Source organism: Chelonia mydas, chromosome 4 (genome assembly GCF_015237465.2).
Source record: "Chelonia mydas isolate rCheMyd1 chromosome 4, rCheMyd1.pri.v2, whole genome shotgun sequence".
Classification (NCBI taxonomy): domain Eukaryota; kingdom Metazoa; phylum Chordata; order Testudines; family Cheloniidae; genus Chelonia; species Chelonia mydas.
Genome location: NC_057852.1, coordinates 122,736,469 through 122,752,321, shown reverse-complemented (window position 1 = coordinate 122,752,321; position 15,853 = coordinate 122,736,469). Strand labels below are relative to the sequence as shown.

At 40.5% G+C, this 15,853-nt stretch overlaps 1 protein-coding gene across 4 annotated transcripts in view; it reads right to left on the bottom strand.

The window, feature by feature from the left end:
* MXD4 (MAX dimerization protein 4) overlaps positions 1-15,853 on the bottom strand; it is a 56,369-nt gene that overhangs the window by 6,920 nt on the left and 33,596 nt on the right. For all 4 annotated transcript variants that reach the window (XM_007055977.4, XM_027818346.3, XM_037898224.2 and 1 more), the window contains 2 exons: positions 6,252-6,366; positions 1,171-1,330 (listed from right to left, as the gene is read on the bottom strand). In XM_007055977.4, the coding sequence (XP_007056039.2) occupies positions 1,171-1,330; positions 6,252-6,366 (275 nt within the window). The remainder of the gene's footprint in view (positions 1-1,170; positions 1,331-6,251; positions 6,367-15,853) is intronic.

The window sequence follows — 15,853 nt, the reverse complement described above, 5'->3', positions numbered from 1 at the left end:
CCCAGTGAAGTCAATGGCAATACTACCGCTGACTTAGAAAGGTGCAGGATCAAGTCCAAGGCACCAGTATGGTACATGCATATGGCATAAAGAAAACTGCACTGCAGTTACTTATACACAAAAAGTATTATTGAAGTAATAAATTTAACTTGTGACAGCAAGTAATCAAAACCAGGAAATAAAAAAGCTAAATTTGACATGCCACCCTTAAGTCACAGCTGGCAAGACTGGGACTTGTCTTCAAAAAGGACATAATTACCTCTTAAGAAAATAAACACTGACTATATCCTTCATTATAACTTCAAGCCAAAATAAAAAATGTAATACAAGAAGTAACAGAGAAGATAAATATCTACCAGGGGATATTATCCTTGATGCAGGTGTAAAATTCCCATTAATGTTAGTGGGAACTCATCTCACTAATCAGGAGAGAATAGTCCCCACAATGTGTCATTAAAATCATGGCATAGAGGAATTTATGTTGTTATTCACTCAGTTAGATAGTTGCCAATACTCTAACTCTTACATTTCTATATGGTTTACTGCCTTTACAATCCTGCCTTGTTACAGTGCTGCTCACATCCCCTTGTAGAAACTGATAAATGAGCTACTAGAACATGTGCTGGATCATCAACTGGTGAAAATCAGGATAGGTCCATTGACTTCAATAAACTCACAAAGATTTACAGCAGCTATGGATCTTGCCCTTAGTCTCAAGTACGATGGGCAACAGCATTTGGAAAATGTGCTGTAGTCATGGATTATATTAACTACAATACATCTACTCTGTAATACATTTTCTAATATGTTACCAATATATATTAGAATAAACATATTTACAATCTTATTTTTAATACAAAATTATAATGTGCAATACAGAAGACAATAAAAGTTCTTAACAATAATCCATTATATTGGAGTAAATTTCATTTTTAATACTTGCATTGATTACTGATTTATCATAAATACACTCAGCTAGATTTTGCATTACTCATGTGAAGTAGTAACCTTACTTTGTAATTAGTCCCACTGATGACATAAGAATTTACTCAGAATAGAACAGATTCCAATGGGACAGCACGCAGCATAAGACACTACTAAATTTGAGTAAGGGTGGAAGAAGCTGGTCCAAAGTTTTAATAAACCAGGAGACCGCTCTTGTTAGATTACCTTGTTCAGAATCAGTGGATATTGTTGATCCCATACTGTCAGTGCGGATACGTTCCATGCCCTGCACGGATAGCTGCTCCAATCTGCGTTTGAGGTAGCGGTGCTCCCGCTGTAATTGTTCTTTAATATTTAGAGCTTTTCGGTCCTGTTCTTCCAATTTCTTTGGGGGTGAAAAATAAATAATTAAATCATTAACATATACCAATTTTAAAATGTAAGTAACTTGTTTCAAAATATTTCAATCTCTGTTTCTCATATATATGTAATATTTTTTAAAAAAACAAACATATATGTTGGGCCAAAATCTTTTCTTTAGTTCCACTGACTTCAGTAGTTTCAACTGCGGAAGCCAGCAGTGAGTTTGGCCCATAATAGAACACCTATGCTTTGAAAATATCCCTTAGAAATAGCTGAGCAACTGGCAAGGCTTTCTCAGACTAAGACCCAATTATTGTTACATTAGTGCTGGGAAATACTTAAATCACTCTACTAATCATTAACAAAAGAAATGAAAAACAGACCATATTAGATTAATACAGAATAAAATAACAAGCAAGAACCAGTTTTCAGTCACAATGTAATGGTTCCTTAGGTGTAAAAGGGGTTTTAATCATAGACTTTAAGGCCAGAAGGGACCATTCTGATCACTGTCTGACCTGCGTAACACAGGTCACAGAAGTTTTACTATTTAAGGTTCTCATTAGTTAGGCAATACTGCAATATCATTACATTGGAAATGGTCTGCTAATGGTGAATTTTCTACTTGTATGGTCTATTTGCTTTCCCCCAAATTTCTCCTTGGTATGTACTGTTCATACATTTGTTATGAAATAGAGGTGTAAAGCCAAATGTCGTAGACAAAAAGCCAATAAGATAATTATTGTCTACCCAAAATTTCCCTTCTAGTTTTAATAAGAGAAGTTACTGATCAGTTAATACTCAAAAGAAAAACAGCCCCAACATTTGTACCGTGTTGCTTATATAGATGGCTGCATTATTCATGTCAATTATTTTCTGCCATTTTGTCTTGAGCCTTTTTGCCAAGTCACATAAGGTCATTTATGGAGGAAAAAACGGAAGAAGATACTACACTAACATGGAAGTAAATATAAAGAAATTTGGAATCATATGCAAAAAATATCCACAAATCAAGACCTTTCACGTGTACATATAATATATTTTCCTCAGAGACCAACTCCATTAACAATCAAAAATATGTCATTCTTTTTGCTAGTTGGTCCAGAATGATGCAGGAATTAGCAGTAAGGGTATGTATAGAAAACTCCCACTTTACATGCCTTCACATGATTACCAGAATTCAAGAGACTTATTAGGAAGGACCATGGGTGCTGGAAGTACTCTTCGCTCACCATATGAATTTGTTTATGCCTGATTTTCTAGAGGGGAGTGCTTCGTGAAAGTGTAGAGCAAACAGCAGGTTGCCATCCTGAATGATTTCAAAGATCCTGCTGTTTCAGAGTAGCCATCATAAAATAGACGTATTGACCTTTTGAAGGAAGGAATAATGTGCACTGTTGATCTTGGACATTTGCCTCACATTAAGACTTGTCCAAGGCCAGGCACCATTTGTATATATATATTATACATAGATACACACAACATACCAATTGGAAGAGAGATTAATCCACCTACACTTGTTGATTTATCAAACTACCTGAGCCCAGCTGATCAGATTTCCTTATTCTCCAGCTGCTACTTATCTGCCACAAACTTGAGCTCTTAGGAACACTTTGACTTTAACTCTTGATTCACAGTCAGACTGAAAACTCTATCCAGTACTTCAGTGAAAATATAGGTCTGTTGGGGGAAGGGAAGGGAATGTTCAAAATCTGTTAAAGTGATTCTGCCATTTTAGCAATAGTGAAGGAAGACAAGCACTAGTGTGACTGTCATTGCAGCTACAAGAACAGTTCCAGCCAGTCTTCAGAAAAGTAGTGCTGACAATCTGAAAAGCCTCTACACCTGCTGGAGAGAAGAAATCCAGTGGCCATTCAAGAGGAATAGGTTCGGTCTAACTCTTTAAAAAGAAAAACTATTCACTTTCCAAAAATTGGAGATTAATCATAATGTTCAGTGTGGTCAAGGAACAAAGCAAGCAAAGGGCATTTATTGCTTTACTGGCATCTGAATGATGTTTCCATGGTTAATCACACAAACTTGTCACTTTTCAAAGCAAATTGTTTTGAATTCTGTAGTACAAAGGCCCAATACAGGTAGTATCACTTGCAGACCAGAACAAAAAGAGCATTCACGGCCTTTCATTCACTTTAATCTAAACTACGAGAGACCTGATTCTCAGCTGGTATAAATTTGTGTAGCCTTGTTGAAGGAAATGGGAGTTATAATGATTTACACCAGCTGAGGATCTCCCTAATATATTTATTACTAACAAGGATGGCTTTGCTTAACTTCATCTACAATATTTGACAAAAACTATATGTTCCACTCCTGTTAGCTGCATAATTAATACAATGCTGTATGACAGCAGGCTTCTTCCATCATATTTCAACATTTTTACTAAAAAGTATTATATTCCCTTTAACACTTTTCTCATTACACAGTGAACTCTGCTGTAACTTTAGAATGAACCAGCTGAATGACTATAATACTGGACATAAAAACAGATTTTTTTTTTAAGTAATTTTTGTTATACTCAATTAGTATAGCAGATAAAAAAATATTTTGAAAGCAGAAGCCATCTTTCAGTTTCTTCTTAATGACCGTCAAGGTACAGGGCACATAGCGTTACTACTAATAATAAGCTTTTCCACTCCATCAGTTATTTCAGCCGTGAATAGGGTTGTCTTTTAAATTAACAGCAGTGCAGTAGCATACCTGCCTGCCCCCAGCCTTTCAAAAAATCAGAGAACAGCCATTATTGACTTGTGCATTATGGTTATAAGGCAGAGTATAAACCAGCAGAGACTGAGCAGAAATCAACATTTTATATGCTTGGGACTGCAAGGTCATTTTTAAAGTGTTACTTCAGATGAAACAATACTTGATCCAGAGGGCTTGAGACATAAGGCCTTGCATCTAAGGCCTGGTCCGAGGCCTGGGCTAAAGTAGGAGTAAAAGCGTTGCTGCTATAAATAGGGGTGCCAACTTTCAAATTGCACAAAACCAAACACCCTTGCCCCGCCCCTTTGCTGAAGCCCCGCCTGCAACTCACTCCGGTCACCCTCCATCCATCGCTCACTCTCCCCGACCTTCACTGGGCTGGGAAAGGGGGTTAGGGTATGGGAGGGGGTGAGTGCTCTGGCTGGGGGGTGCGGGCTCTGGGGTGAGACCAGAAATGAGGGGTTCAGGGTATGGGAGGTGGCTCTGGGCTGCAGCAGGGGGTTGGAGTGCGGGAGCAGGTGCTGGCTCCAGCTGGGAGTGTTGGCTCTGGATTGGGACCAGGACCAAGGGGTTTCGAGTGTGGGAGGAGGCTCAGGGCTGGGGCAGGGGGTTGGGGTACGGGCTCCGGGAGAGAGTTTGGGTGTGGGAGAGAGCTCAGGGCTGGGGTCAGGGAAGGGGCTCAGGGCTGGGGCAGGGGACTGGGGTGCAGGAGCAGGGTCTGGGAAGTAGTATGTGTGCGGGAGGGGGCACAGGCCTGGGGTGCGGGCTCCAGGAGGGAGTTTGGGTGTGGGAGGGGGCACAGGGCTGGGGTCAGGGGTTGGGGTGCAGGAGGGGATGTGGGGTCTGGAAGGAGGTTCAGGGCTGGGGCAGGGAGTTGGGGTCTGGGAAGGAGTTAGGGTGCAGGAGGGGATTCTGACCTGCGGCAGGGAGTTCACGGTGTGGGCTCCTGCCAGGCGGTGCTTACCTCAGGCAGCTCCTGGTTGGCAGTGCAGTGGGGCTAAGGTAGGCTCCCTGCCTGCCCTGGCTCTGCGCTTCTCCTGGAAGCAGCCAGCATGTCCGGCCCCTAGGCGGAGGTGTGGCCAGGTGGTTCTATGCAGAACGCGCTGCTCACACCTGCAAGCACTGCCCCTGCAGCTCCTACTGGCCGCAGTGCCCGGTCAATGGGAGCTGCAGAGCCGGCGCTCGAGGCAGGGACAGCGTGCGGAGCCTCCCTGGCCACCCCTGCACCTACGGGCCGCAGGGACATGCCAGCCACTTCTGGGAGCTGCGCGGAGCCAAGGCAGGCAGGGAGTTTGCCTTAGCACCGCTGCGCCACCGACCCGGTTTTAATGGCCCGGTCAGCAGTGCTGACTGGAGCCACTAGGGACCCTTTTTGACCGGGCATTCCAGTCAAAAACCAGATGCCTTGCAACCCTAGGTATAAAGCAAAGTTAAGTTGTGAACAAGAGGCAGGCCCTGCTCACAGAATCTGGCAAGAACAGAACTGATATTGCAGAAACATATATTCCTAAGTAGTGCTAGATACAAGAATATACACACAAACACATTCCAAAAGGGTGATACCAGAAAACCCGATACTAGTACATTCCTCAAAGATAACAGAAACACGCTGACCCATCTTAACGATAAGGTCAGGATGACAGCATGATGGATCAATATGTTTTGATTAAACCAATAGGTACAAGGCAATGTGTGGTACCCAAATATGTCAGAGGGTGACACCTAGATACGCCACAGAAGGAATACATAACTTGTTTGTATTGGTGTATAAAGAGGTTACCTCAGAGGGAGTGTCTTTGGCCAGCCAAGGGGGACAGCGGAAAGTCCCATCATTAACTGAGCTGCGTCTGTTGTCACAGGCATACATGCACTCAGTGTACTTGTAGCAAGTATAAGACACCAATCCCGTGCTTCATCAACAATAAACCTGACCAAGTTCCTTCGCTACGAATTGAGTCTGTGGTTATTGGGCAGTTCAGTCAAAGTCTGCTGTCTCCGCTATCTGTGCAGAGCTGGGACAGCATACTGAAAGAACACACGCAGCCAAACGTCTGACCACTGTGTTTAATAAAGACGTGGATATAGGGAAGATCAGAAATACTACATGTGGATTTACTGTAAAAAACTAAAAAAAAAAAAAGTTCCTTTTCAACCAATACATATTCCTGAAGGTTCTATTTTAAAGAAAACAAAGTATGGATGGATATTTTTGTTTTTACCTTGATATGCATCTTGGCTCTTTTCAACAGACTTAGAGTGGTGTGTCTGGTGCTATCTGGCCCAAGAGGCACAAGCTGTTTTAGCTGCTCCAAATATAGCCGGAGTTTAGCCCGTCTGAAATTATTAAAAATGAAGAATGTTGTAGAAAAGTTACTCTGTGATAGCATATCCTGTATACAAACACCATCTGCTTGCCTGGATTTCTGTACAGAAGTTGATTCAACAACAATGGCTTCCTTTCCTCTCCCTTTGTCAAAGCTTCAGGCCCCAAAGCTTCAGGTCACTTGAAATAATAGCTAGCACTTCTGTAGTGCTTTACATATCTAGATCTCAAAGCAGTTTGCAAGTGTGAGTATGAATCATTATCCCCATTTTAGAGGGGGGAAACAAAAACAGAGATGTGGATTAACTTGGCCAAGGCCACAAAGTGAATCAGTGGCAGAGCCAGGAAGAGAAAACAGGCTCAATCCAACTGCTATTCATGTCAGAGTGAGTTTTTCAATTGACTTAAACCGGAATTGGATCGAGCACTATGTCTCCTGACTCCCATTCCTGTGCCCTATCTCCTGGGAAAATATACCCCTCCAAATATATATATATGTTCTATCTTTCACCATACATCAAGAATGGTGTTTGCACTAAAAACAAAAGGGGAAAATGAGGAGTTACAACTATGGCATATTCTGTCATGTTTACTACAATATTCCTTTGTAAGTAACACTTCTACCTACAACAATCTGCCTCCTACATTAAACACCACCCAGTTCATCAGTAAAAAGAAAGATAAACATCTATAAGCTGGTATTCTGTGTGTGTTTTTAAAGCATTCTGTGTTTTCTTTCACCAACTGGCTGGCAGTAAAACAGTTTGTTCAATATTTTTACTTTAGAACCCTAAAACAAACCAAGTGATAAAACAAAACATTCCAAGAGTATATTTCTGCATTTAAAAAAATAAATATTTCCTACTTTTTTGTACATACAATTGAACAAGAAGCAATATGAAGTTCCCATGTATCTTTACAATGACGTGGATATCCAAGTAATTACTTAAGCAATGTTTGTAATCTTGTGCCCTTTTCTGTCAGTCTTATCTCAGTGAGAAATTAAAATCAGCATTCTTCACATGTGTTAGCATGAATGGGCCTTTTTAACATGAGAGAAGATTAAAGTCTTAATAGACTGATGATCCTAAAGCTGCCTAAGACCACCAGAAGCAGTAATAATAATAATAATTAATTACTAATGAAAATTACAAATATGCCATAAATAATCATTTTCTGCAAAGATATAACTTTTCATTTAAATTCTGCTACATGCTGCAGTACATCCAACCATCTTAGCATGGTAATTATATGCTTCTGAACAAAAATTGCTTACACTTTGCTTTTTTTTATTACTATTTAGAATAAGTGTTCAACATCAACATTTAACAAAGTCTAACACAATTTATTAATGCATAAAAGGTCATGTAATTTGCATGAACAAAGACAGAAGACAAACATAGAACAATTTTTTTTAACTTTTTATGACAGATGAACTATTAAAATACAGATAATTAACATATGACGTCTATAGTACTGCATGTCTGACTAGATACATCACACGTATTAGTTACTTTTTATTGACTGCACAGAGATTAACATATAACATATATGAATAATTAATACAATAAGTGTGAACTAAAATGGCATAATCGTAAAAAGTGCTAATGTGAGATAATTTTTCCTCCTTCAGCCAATCAGGAAAGGAGAACGCTGTTGAAAAATGTGATGTCTTTGGAGAAAGATCACCACAAGACTTCCTGTCTGTGCATGGGATCTTTGGTTTAAATACAAGGCTTTACTTTCGTAATCTAAACTTTAAAAATGGGAAAAGATCCCATGAATAGGGCCAAATTCAACAACCTGCTCAAGCACATGCCTAACTCTAAACATGGGCAGCCCATTGCACAGGAATACTTAAGCAGCTTGCAGAGTCAGGGCCCGGATTCTGATCTTTAAACCAATCTGAAAGGTTAAATAACATTATTAGAGTCTACTTCTACAAATGCAGACACTTTCAACCCGGGAGATTTATCATCTATACATCTGTAACCTCTAAAAGGTGTCTGGGGTTGTTTTGTTTTTTTGAATTAACAATTTGCTTCTTGGATGAAACTAGGGGAAACATTTTCAAAAGGGAAATTTTCTAACTTTGCACACAATCATTTGTGTGTGCAAGTAGCAGACTTTAGATGCACCAGCAGGATTTTTGCACATACATCAGGAAAGTGGAGATTAAGGAAGAAGCAGCAATGAAGCAGATGAGACTAGAACACAAAGTGGTGCAGTAAAAAGTTAAATAAACTGTACTTTAGCAATCAATAGATTAAGAGTAGCTAAATTATGTAGAAATATACAGGACTGTTAATAAATGGGATTTGTATTGTTAATCCAGAAAAACTCATATAAAAATGGAACCTTTTTACTAAGCTTACTTGCTCTCTGAGTGAATACACACTAATTCCAGTGGAAATAGTTTTATCTATTTATTTATTTGTAAAGCATCTATTCCTCTGTATTATGTGCAACTCAGAGATCGCAGCATTTGTGCATACTAACCAGAAAGAAAAACTAACAGAAACTGACTAGACTCTTTTCACTGATCAGTGAGAAAAATACAAAACGACAAATGACCTTAACAGCAATAAGTATATTACATTTTTAAAATGTCTTCACTTTTAATAATCTTGATAAGTATTCCAAAGCATGGATACGTTCAGAGCCAGCTCCACATAAATGAGATTCTAACTGGTTGGAAACCAACTTAATGCCTGGAAGTTGGGATCTCCTTAAACTGTTTTCTAATGTATTCAATATATACGTATTCCTGATGCTAAAAGGTTAAACTATTCTGACAAATGTACATACATGTTTACATAAAATAAAGGTAAAGCAATGACCCCAAGCAATGGCCAAGTGTACATGGCTTTTCAATATCTATGTTATGAACAGCTGTACCTTTCCAATCTACTGGTCAAGGAACATCAGTTGAAGAATTCTGTAAATCCATATCATGGATGGCTTTTCATGTAATTCAGCCATAAATGTTTCACATCAAAATTTGAGTACACACTGTGTGTGCATATGACGAAGGACAAATAAACTACATATTGTCATGTGAACAAGGTTCATGCAAACGTCAGGTTTAGATAATTGTAATGAAACAGATTATTCTTACCAAAGTGTCAGAACTGAAAAAACAATTATTAAACTAAATCCCAGGTTTTGTAAAAAAACAACACAAAGAACTCCAAACACTATTCAGCCATCAATTTGGTTATTTATATGCACTGAGTGACAGCATTATTGGGAAAATTTTCAAATCTTTTAAAAAACTGGCTCAGCTAAATCAACTTCAAAATCAGGTAGGAGCAACAGTGTACACGTGGTTTTAGGTAGTTTGTGGTGGCCTGAGCTGTTTTTACTAAACTGCTTTCAAGACCACTTCAACTCTTGAAACTGGTTCTGACAAAATGGGCCAGGCCCCTTTAGGCTGGATCTACACCTTGATTCTAACCAATTTTAAAATTGGTTTAACTGAACAAGTTTTGTAAGTGTTTAGTAAATTCTCCCAGTGTACATGGGCCCAAAATCTTAAAAACGTCTTTTTAGCACATCAAGCAGTGGGATATTAGACTAAGCAGAAAAGTCTTGTGTATGTTAGAGAAATCTATGATTCCAAGAACTTGTTTTTGTCACTGGAATACTGGTAAAACACTTCAGGTTTACACACAAAAGTACTCTCACTAGTTTACACGCATTCTTGAGCAGGTTTAAGAACTACTGTAGTTCCAACTGTTTCAGTCTCATCCATTTTAGTGCCACTGTGGATGTGGACTAGCTGAAATGGTTCAACTAGTCCTCCCACTATCTCAACATACAACAGGGACTTTTGAAATGTCCCAAAATCTACTGCTTCTGGGAAATCTTCTGGGAACTGCGAGATACCTGTGGGACTGAGGAGGAGTCAGAGTGCATTGCAAACAAAATGGTTTAGAGGAGCACTAATGAGGGCAAGAGACACCAATTTGCAATGGGTTTTAAATTAAAGATTGGACACAATGAACCTTTTGTGCTTAAACCAGTCCTAACCAACTGGTTCAATTTTCTAGTCCAGACAGAGCCTTAGAGTGTATTCGAAGGACCAAATTCTGCCCTTGTTTGCATGCAAAGCACCCATATCTTTTGGTATCGAAAAGTTTGGTTTACAGAGGATGGAGTTACTGCATAGAATGTGGATCAACAAAGAACTCAAAATGTAGCTCTGGGAAACAATACTATACAACTATTGAACTCTGGATAATAGTACTGTATTTATTTGTCAACCTAATTCCAGTCCCACCTCTTAGGTATTAAACTATTTTTTCCACACGTAAAGCCTGCCGCAATCCTACATTATGCTATATGTAAGGGGACTGTTGCCCCTTACTAACATTCAGTGGGGGTGTTTTAGTTGCTAGCTCCCAGTACTAAAAGAGGGAAGGGTCGATGGGGAATCAGGAACCTGAGACTGACAGTCCCTCGGAACAATGAGGAGAGGCCAATGCTCCAGGTCAGCCTGAATGACAGGGCGGGCAGGCTAATCAGGGAGTCAGGAGGCCGGGGAGGTACTGTCCTCCGTGTGAGCTGGAATTGCCTGGGTCAGACAGACTGGGGCCGAGCTAAGGAGAAAGCAGGGGCCCAAGCTGAGCTGGGGAGCAGAGCTGCAGCCCCAAAGCCAGAGGCACAGCTCAGAGACAGCAGACTTGCGCTGGGAGCAGAGCTGCAGCAACCAGAGCCAGAGGGGCCAAAGAAGCAGCCCAGGGAGCTGGAGGCAGAGCAGCAGCCGTGCTGAGGCAGAGTGGAGCTGGAGCTTAGACAGAGTGGAGCTGGAGCTAGGGCTGGAGCAGTCCGGAGCCGGGTGTCATGAGCAGCTGAGGAGAGCAAGGGGGGACCCTGGACAGCGGGCCCAACACAGGGAGATGCCTCAGCCAAGAGGCTCTGGAGGCCAGACTCGAAGGGGGATTGGTAACCCTGACAGGGCAGGGGCAACACTGGGAAGAAGGGCCCTGCCACCTAGAGCGTGTGGCCACCAGCACAGCAAGTGTCCAACCCACAGCATCCCTGCTGCACAGCCAGGGCCTGAGAAGAAGGCCTGGGACTTACAAGGAACAGACTGTGAACTGCCCTGACATTCCAGAGACGCTGTTTGGGATGTTCCCTGCCACAGAGCGGGTTGAATGTTTCCTTTAACCTTTCTCATTTTCCCTTATTCTTTTTAAAATTAATTGTTGATTAAATAACTTCATTTGCTTTAAATTGTATGTAATGGTCAGTGGGTCAGAGAAGTACCCAGTGCAGAGAGAGTACCCTGGAGTGGGGACACCCTAGCCCCTGTCCTAAGTGACCACAGGAGGGCTGGGGGTCGAGCCCCCCAGGAATACTGGGCCCAGCCTTGTTGGGGTTACGAAGACTCTGCCAGACAGGAGAGTAGAAGGGGAGTCCTCAAGGGCAGGGAGGCCACTGGGTAAAGGAAGTGGGAGCGAGGACTCAGATCCTTTCGCTAGCCCATTTCACCGGGGTAGTGCAGAAGCCAGGACTATTCCCCCGCTTACATATATAATGAAATGAGATTCACGAAGAGGTACTGAGTTTGGAAGTGTTACAGCAATGTGAACTTGGTCACATTGAAAATATGTAGTATTTTCATTCCTTGTTAAATGTAACTTCATATAATTTTTTTAAAATGCAGGTCACCTTTAGAAATCATTCGTGGAATGTTTACCCTGTAATGACTTACGGGCCAATCCTAAAGAGTTAAGTCAGTAAAAGCTTTACATGTTGCAGGATCAGGCCTTTTCTTCATTGAATCACTATGCCTGCTCCTGCAGTTAACATCTTTTTAATCAATACAGTTATCGTTCTGTATAGCAACTAATATTTTACACCTGGTCACACTGTATGTATTGTGCTAAGGGTTTTGCTGTAAATTGCCTTACTCTTTCTCTGTGTGTGTGTTTTACTATCTGCCCAACGATAGGCTTGTGCTCAAGGGCATTGATGAATGAGGGCCTTAATCCCTATTAAATTCTATAACACTTTTTCTTAAAGGAGAGGTATCAAATATATCCTATTTATGGTTCTAATAATATTTTTACAGGCTAATTAAAGTTATTTTGTGCCGATGAAAATATAAAATTATCTTTGTTTAAAGTATTCTGTAAGTAAAAGGAAAGCATCAATCAATGCTAATAAGAAATATTTCTAGAGAAACCAACTCAGTTGTGGCCTAGACACAATTAAAAAAAAGATTAATTGCAATGTAAGACAGTATGAACTTTGCTTTTCAAAGCATGACATTCTACTTTTTCCATATTTATTCAGCCACAAAGAGTCCAGGCCCCAGTCAGAAAAAGTCCTGATTATTTTTATTTTTTTTGCCTTCCCTATACATGTTTCCAACAAATATTTTACAGTGAATCCCAAGTCGAATTCGAATTTCACAATATGCTTCAGCTATATAGCAATTTCGCTCTAATGAAGAGGGAAGAGAAACTCTTAGTACTAAGGCACTGTACCATGGCAAGGCACCCAGTGTGCTGCACTTGAACATTCTGATAGCTATGAGATATGTGAAATAGTTGCTTACAGTCTAGTGCCTTAGAGCTAAAAACTGAACATTCAGTAGTGTTCTCTATCTATAGCAGACCTCCGTGCTTCTATTGTGCAAGCAACAACAACAACAAAAAGATATATATATGTAGCACATTTTATGGTAGATGTACCGTTTTTTTGCTCACTAAGGCCTCAATTCTGCAAGTTGTTCTGTGTGCATGGAGTATAAGTCAAAGTCCCTGGAAATCAGAAGGGGTCTTTCCATTGATTTCAAAGGACTTTGGATCAGGCCTTAAAGACACACACAAGACCTCATGTGGGCCCCTGGACCTAAATTCTGTAGCAAGGTCTGTGGAGTGTGTGTTACTCTGGCACAGCACACAGGAAAAACTGTAGCTGCTTAATTTAATTTAAAAAGAGGTGGACCGTAGTGAAATAGCTCTGAAAGTCAGTCATACAATCCGTGCAGTAGCCCCTGTGTTATTTACTTTAATAGTAGCATTAATTTCATTCTCTCCCTACATTTTCAGTGTTCTACAGCAGATTTCTATATTGTCCATGCATCTGCATGGCTGAAACAATCTGGAAAGAAGGTGAACAGTTTTTGCAGCTTGATAAGGATGAGTTGGGGCTTTTTATTTGGAAAGGTTTAGGAGGTGGCTTGGGTTTGAGGCATAAGCACATTGGCTGGACAAATCTTCTAAAACGATCAACAATGAAAAACTTAATGTTGACATTAAAATGATCTTTTAGCTTCAGTGTATACACCCACTGAAATGAGTGGTGCTGTTCACATCTCTTGAGCTAACGTTTCAGGCTGTCTACAGACTCAGGAACACAACCCTACATCAGTTCATGCTTGGTTCACATTTTCAAGCTTTTCTTCACAACCAGACAACTAGAAATTTGTTTTTTCTTAAAAACAAAAGCTTTTTGCTTGGAGCACAATTCTGCAGCAAGGGATGGATTCAGTGGAAAGAAAGCTTTGAGCAAAAGTAGCGATGGGTCACTGGAGCTAACCATGTAGGAGGATAACTCAAAAATGGAAACCATAGGAAGGGACAGTGTAGAACCTTATCCATTCTCTGAATTCTTATCAGGGACCACATTGGTGAAACCCTGTCATTTTTATTAGCTTTAATAGGTTTAGTTTTCTAAAAAGTAGGCAACTGGTATTTTTTTCAAGCCCTAAAACATGACCCTGAATAAACAAGAGCCACCATATATACCATCCAGTTGATTGGTTGGTTGTAATGGAACCTCATTCTCCAACCACCTAATTAAATTACATTATTGTCAAAGTTTGCCTACTGGCTATGAAGTAAAACAAGAAGATTGATGACTTGGGAACCTATACCTGTACTACAAAAACCTCCTGCAGAAGACAAAGAAAAGACTGACTACCTATTACATTCAGTCTCCTGTGTATTTATCCTTTTTAAGAATGGTGACATCTGGTTTAGATCACTGTACACAAATTTATATTCCATAGTATTCAGTGCATACTTCAGCTCTTAAAAAAATGGGACTATATTAAATACTACCTATCCTGAGCCCAGGTTCAAAACTTTGACTTGGGCCTTTTTCCTTTGAAGTCTGAAGCTTGTCCATGCTATAGAAGAATATTTGTGTGACACCAGAAACTATTCCTACATCTTTTAGCAAACATAAATACGGGGAAATATCTGTAATACCACAAATGTATAAATTCTTGCCCAGCTCTGCAAGTTGGCAGCAGCATCCAGAAAGATGGGCTTGAAGCAAGTTGGGGACAGGTGAACACAGACTGCATTGCGTCAGGGATGTACTTGACTCGTTAGAAAGAGAGTGCCTGGCAGAAAGTCTCTACAGCGTTTTTCTCACAATCAGTTCACAGATGAGTACCACTGATGGCTGCCCTTTAGAGACAAAAAGGGATAGTCACGCCACCATGTTTCCTAAATAACAGTGAAGTGCTGACACATCAGCAAACTAGGAGAAAAAGAATTGGAGCAATATGATAAAAGAGGCAGAGCAGCCCCAGAGAATTCCCTAGCACAGGGACAACACCTGGCTGTATATGCCAGAATAGAGGCACATTAGAGAGATAAGCTGGGTGAAGTAATATCTTTTATTGGACCAACTTCTGTTCGTGAGAGAGACAAGCTTTCGAGCTACACAGAGCTCTTCTTCAGGTCTGGGAAAGGTATTCAGAGTATCACAGCTAAATACAAGAATGAACAGATGGTTTAGTATAAGTAGTTAGAATATGTGCTAAGGGACCATCCAAGGTGAAGTGGCTCATTAAAACCCCTGTAGTCATAGGACAAAAAAAGGGGGTTAGTGCATTTACAGATTGCTGTAATAAGCCATAAAGCTAGTGTTTTTATTAAGACCATAATTTTTACTGTCAAGCAGAGTTATGAATTTAAGCTCACACACTCGTATTTTGAAAGTGTTGTGCAGGTTTCCTTTAAGGATGAGGACTGAGAGGTCAGATATAGAGTGACTGCTTTGTGAAAAGTGTTCACACCACAGGTCATCTGGTGTTTTTATCTTTTATCATTTTCCTGTTGAGAGAATAGTGATTGGGTTCATCCACATAATTGGTGTTGGGTGATTTAGTGCATTGGATGAGGTATACACCACATGTTGTGATAAGCATGTGTAGGACCCATGAATCTCGAAAGGTGTGTTGTGGGCAGTGTTGATCATTGTAGCAGTAGAAATATGTCTTCAGGTTTTGCATCTGTTTTGGCAGGGTCTGGTGCTGCTTTGAGTTGGTATGTCCTGGTCTGCAGGGAGCTTGCTTCTGACGATGAACTTGGAGAGGCTGGGGGATTGTTTGAAGCCAAAAGAGGGAATGCAGGAAAGACTTCTTTCAGGATGGGGTCCCCACTGATTATATGGGTTGTAGTTGTTTGATGACACCCTGTATGGGTTTCAAAGGGGGGGTGGTAGGTGTAAACTAGGGGTATAGAGGTA